This window comes from Leptonychotes weddellii, chromosome 7, assembly GCF_054177405.1.
Source record: "Leptonychotes weddellii isolate Sample4059 chromosome 7, ASM5417740v2, whole genome shotgun sequence".
In the NCBI taxonomy this organism is placed as follows: domain Eukaryota; kingdom Metazoa; phylum Chordata; class Mammalia; order Carnivora; family Phocidae; genus Leptonychotes; species Leptonychotes weddellii.
Window position 1 is genome coordinate 129,340,372 of NC_138375.1, and position 2,502 is coordinate 129,342,873.

At 64.1% G+C, this 2,502-nt stretch overlaps 1 protein-coding gene across 2 annotated transcripts in view; it reads right to left on the reverse strand.

Annotated features, from left to right (window-relative positions):
• The window catches only part of LVRN (laeverin), an 86,041-nt gene extending 83,960 nt beyond the window's left edge, over positions 1–2,081 (reverse strand). The window contains exon 1 of one of the 2 annotated variants that reach the window (XM_081827209.1): positions 205–2,081. In XM_081827209.1, coding sequence (XP_081683335.1) covers positions 205–902 — 698 coding nt within the window. In that variant the 5' untranslated portion in view covers positions 903–2,081. The remainder of the gene's footprint in view (positions 1–204) is intronic. The other variant, XM_031031834.2, reaches the window with a different exon arrangement.
• Between the last annotated feature and the right edge of the window lie 421 nt (positions 2,082–2,502).

The window sequence follows — 2,502 nt, forward strand, 5'->3', positions numbered from 1 at the left end:
CACCACTCCAGCAACCCTGTTTGTTAATCTCAGGAAACAAACAAGCAGGGTTTCTGAAGGGAAGGGGAGGAAGGGAGCGCTCGCCTTTGGGCTCTACAAGAAAGCGTCGCGAGTGATGGGGGCTTTGGGGGCACGCGCCCCTGGACGCAGGTAGGCGGCCGGGGGACGCGGGGGCGGAGGGGACCCGGGCCGGCCTGCCCTTACCTGCGCTCGCCCTGGTCGGTGTAGACGTTGAAGAAGAGCCCCTCCCTGAGATCCTGGTACACCAGGCCGGAGAAGCTGAGCTGCAGCACATACCGGCCCCCGGGCTGCAGAGCGCTGCCGAGCTCCAGCACCAGGTACTGCGTGTCGAACGCGACCCACACGTCGTCCACCGGCACGCGGCCCGCCGTGCGGTCCCCGGTGCCGGAGGAGAGAGGGCCCCGCACCTCGGCGCTCTCACACTCCAGGAAGAGGCTGTGCAGCAGCAGTCGCGCGGTGGCCACGGTGCAGCGCACCGTGATGTTCACGCGGCCGGTGAAGGTCAACGTCGGAGCCCAGGACTCGTTCGGCCGCAGCCGGGGCCACAGCTCCAGCTCGTAGTGCAGCGGCACGAGCCAGGGCGGCAGGCGCAGCTGGTCCCAGGGTCCCGGAGGGCGCCCGTTGCCCGGGGTGGCCGTCCCCGCCGGCTCACGGGTGGGGCGGGTGTGCCCGGTGGGCCGCGGCTCCTCCTGCGTGCGCGGCCGGGACGGCGCGGCGCCCGGGACCCCGCGGTGGAGAAGTTCCGACGGCGGGACGCGCGCGCAGCGGCCGTACAGGGCGGCGAGCACGGCCAGCGCCAGCAGGAGCGCGGCCGCCAGCCCGGCCAGCAGCACGGCGACCGCGCGGCTCACGTAGAAGCCGGAGCTGGAAGGGGGGCCCATGGCTGGACGCGGGGCGAGGGCGACTCGAGAGCCGGAAGGCGGCGGCGGCGGTAGCTCCAACCTTGACCCGGGCGCTCAGTGATGGGACCCCCGCTCTTGCTCTCTGTGTCGGCCCTCCTGCACCTCCTCCTCCTCCTCCTCCCCCAGAAGCTTGGGAGACAGGAGCGAGCGGTTGGGACCACGGCTTCCCCCTCCCAGCTAATCAGATCCAGGTCCCTGCCTACCCACCCCCGCCCCGCCAGAGCCCAGGGAAGAGGCGGGTCCCGCGCACCGCCGCGCGCGCCCCTTTGGGTCCGAAGGGAAAGCCCTCGCAGATGAGGCTTCCGGCGTCGACGCGGGAAGGGGACGGTCGGGCCAAACTCGAACCTGGGCCACCTCGGACGAGGGTGTTTGGATTAATGAGATTTGTTGGGTGCGCCCCGGTGCGCTTATCAAGTGTTGTCGGAAAAGAGACGAGCGCAGGGCACGCTCGGCTCCTTGACTGCAGGACGGTCTGCGAATAGCACACCTGCTGGCCGTTACCCGGGGATGCGAGTGCTCGGGGTGGGGTGAGGGGGCTTAAGGATCTGGGCTTCTGGAGACGCGCTCTGAAATTACCCTCAGGGGGACATCCGCGCCATCAGAACTAACTCCCCGAGCCAGATCGTTGGGCCCTAAATTCGCCACCAAAATCAGCTCGGGACTCACGCAGCCCAGGCAGGCGAGTGCCAACGATGGCAACCAGGTCAGGAGTCCCGGAGCGTTTCGGAGCTTGGGAAGTGGGCCTGGAGGAGTGGCCGAGAGAAAGGCAGGGAGAGTTCCTCTGCGGCTCCGGCGTGGAGAGGGGGCGTCCCCGCCAAAGGGGATGTTCTGCTTTCAAAACCGGTTCGTTTCATGCAACAGTCGTGGGGCCAGCCTTTCCTCCATTCAGAAACGGCCGGGCCGGGAGTCCCAGGCGGTGCCCCAGTCGGTGGGATCTTTGGCATGCTGGGCATCTGTTTGCTATTTAGCGGGTGCTCCAGGGAGAGTTCCCGGCCTGTGAGCCGAGCTCCGAGTCTGCTCGCACGCACTCGCGTGCATTGGGAATGGGGTTGCAAGTACGCAGGAGGCGCTGGGCAAGAGAGAGCGGTTAGAGATTCACTTGCTGGCCGAAGACTTATTTGAGCGTACCCCGTCTTTAGACTTTCAGAAGGAAGAGGGTTTTTCCATCTCGGCCAGAAAACGGTCTTGGCTTTCCTGCTTTGAACTGTAGGTCCCATCCACTGAGGAAACCCTTCCACCTGAGTTCAAGGATAGGGTAAACCAAGGTGATTCTCCTGGGACATGTGACCTTCCCTGCTCCTCCAACTGAAATTAATCACATTAAAAATAAACCTGCAGGCTCACGGGTTTGATTTGCTTTTTTTCGGAAATGGAACGATCGTGTTTAAGAATAATTATGGCCACCTGCATCACTCCCAGAAGATCCTGGGTAGAGCAGCGGGAGAAAAAGCTCCTTCTGTTTCCCCCACGGCAAGTCAGGCTGCCAGCACTGTGAGCTACTGAGCTAGTAGGGGCTTCAAGGTTTAGGTTATTGTGAGATGAGGATTCTCACAGATGCAGAGCTAATTCATTATCGTCC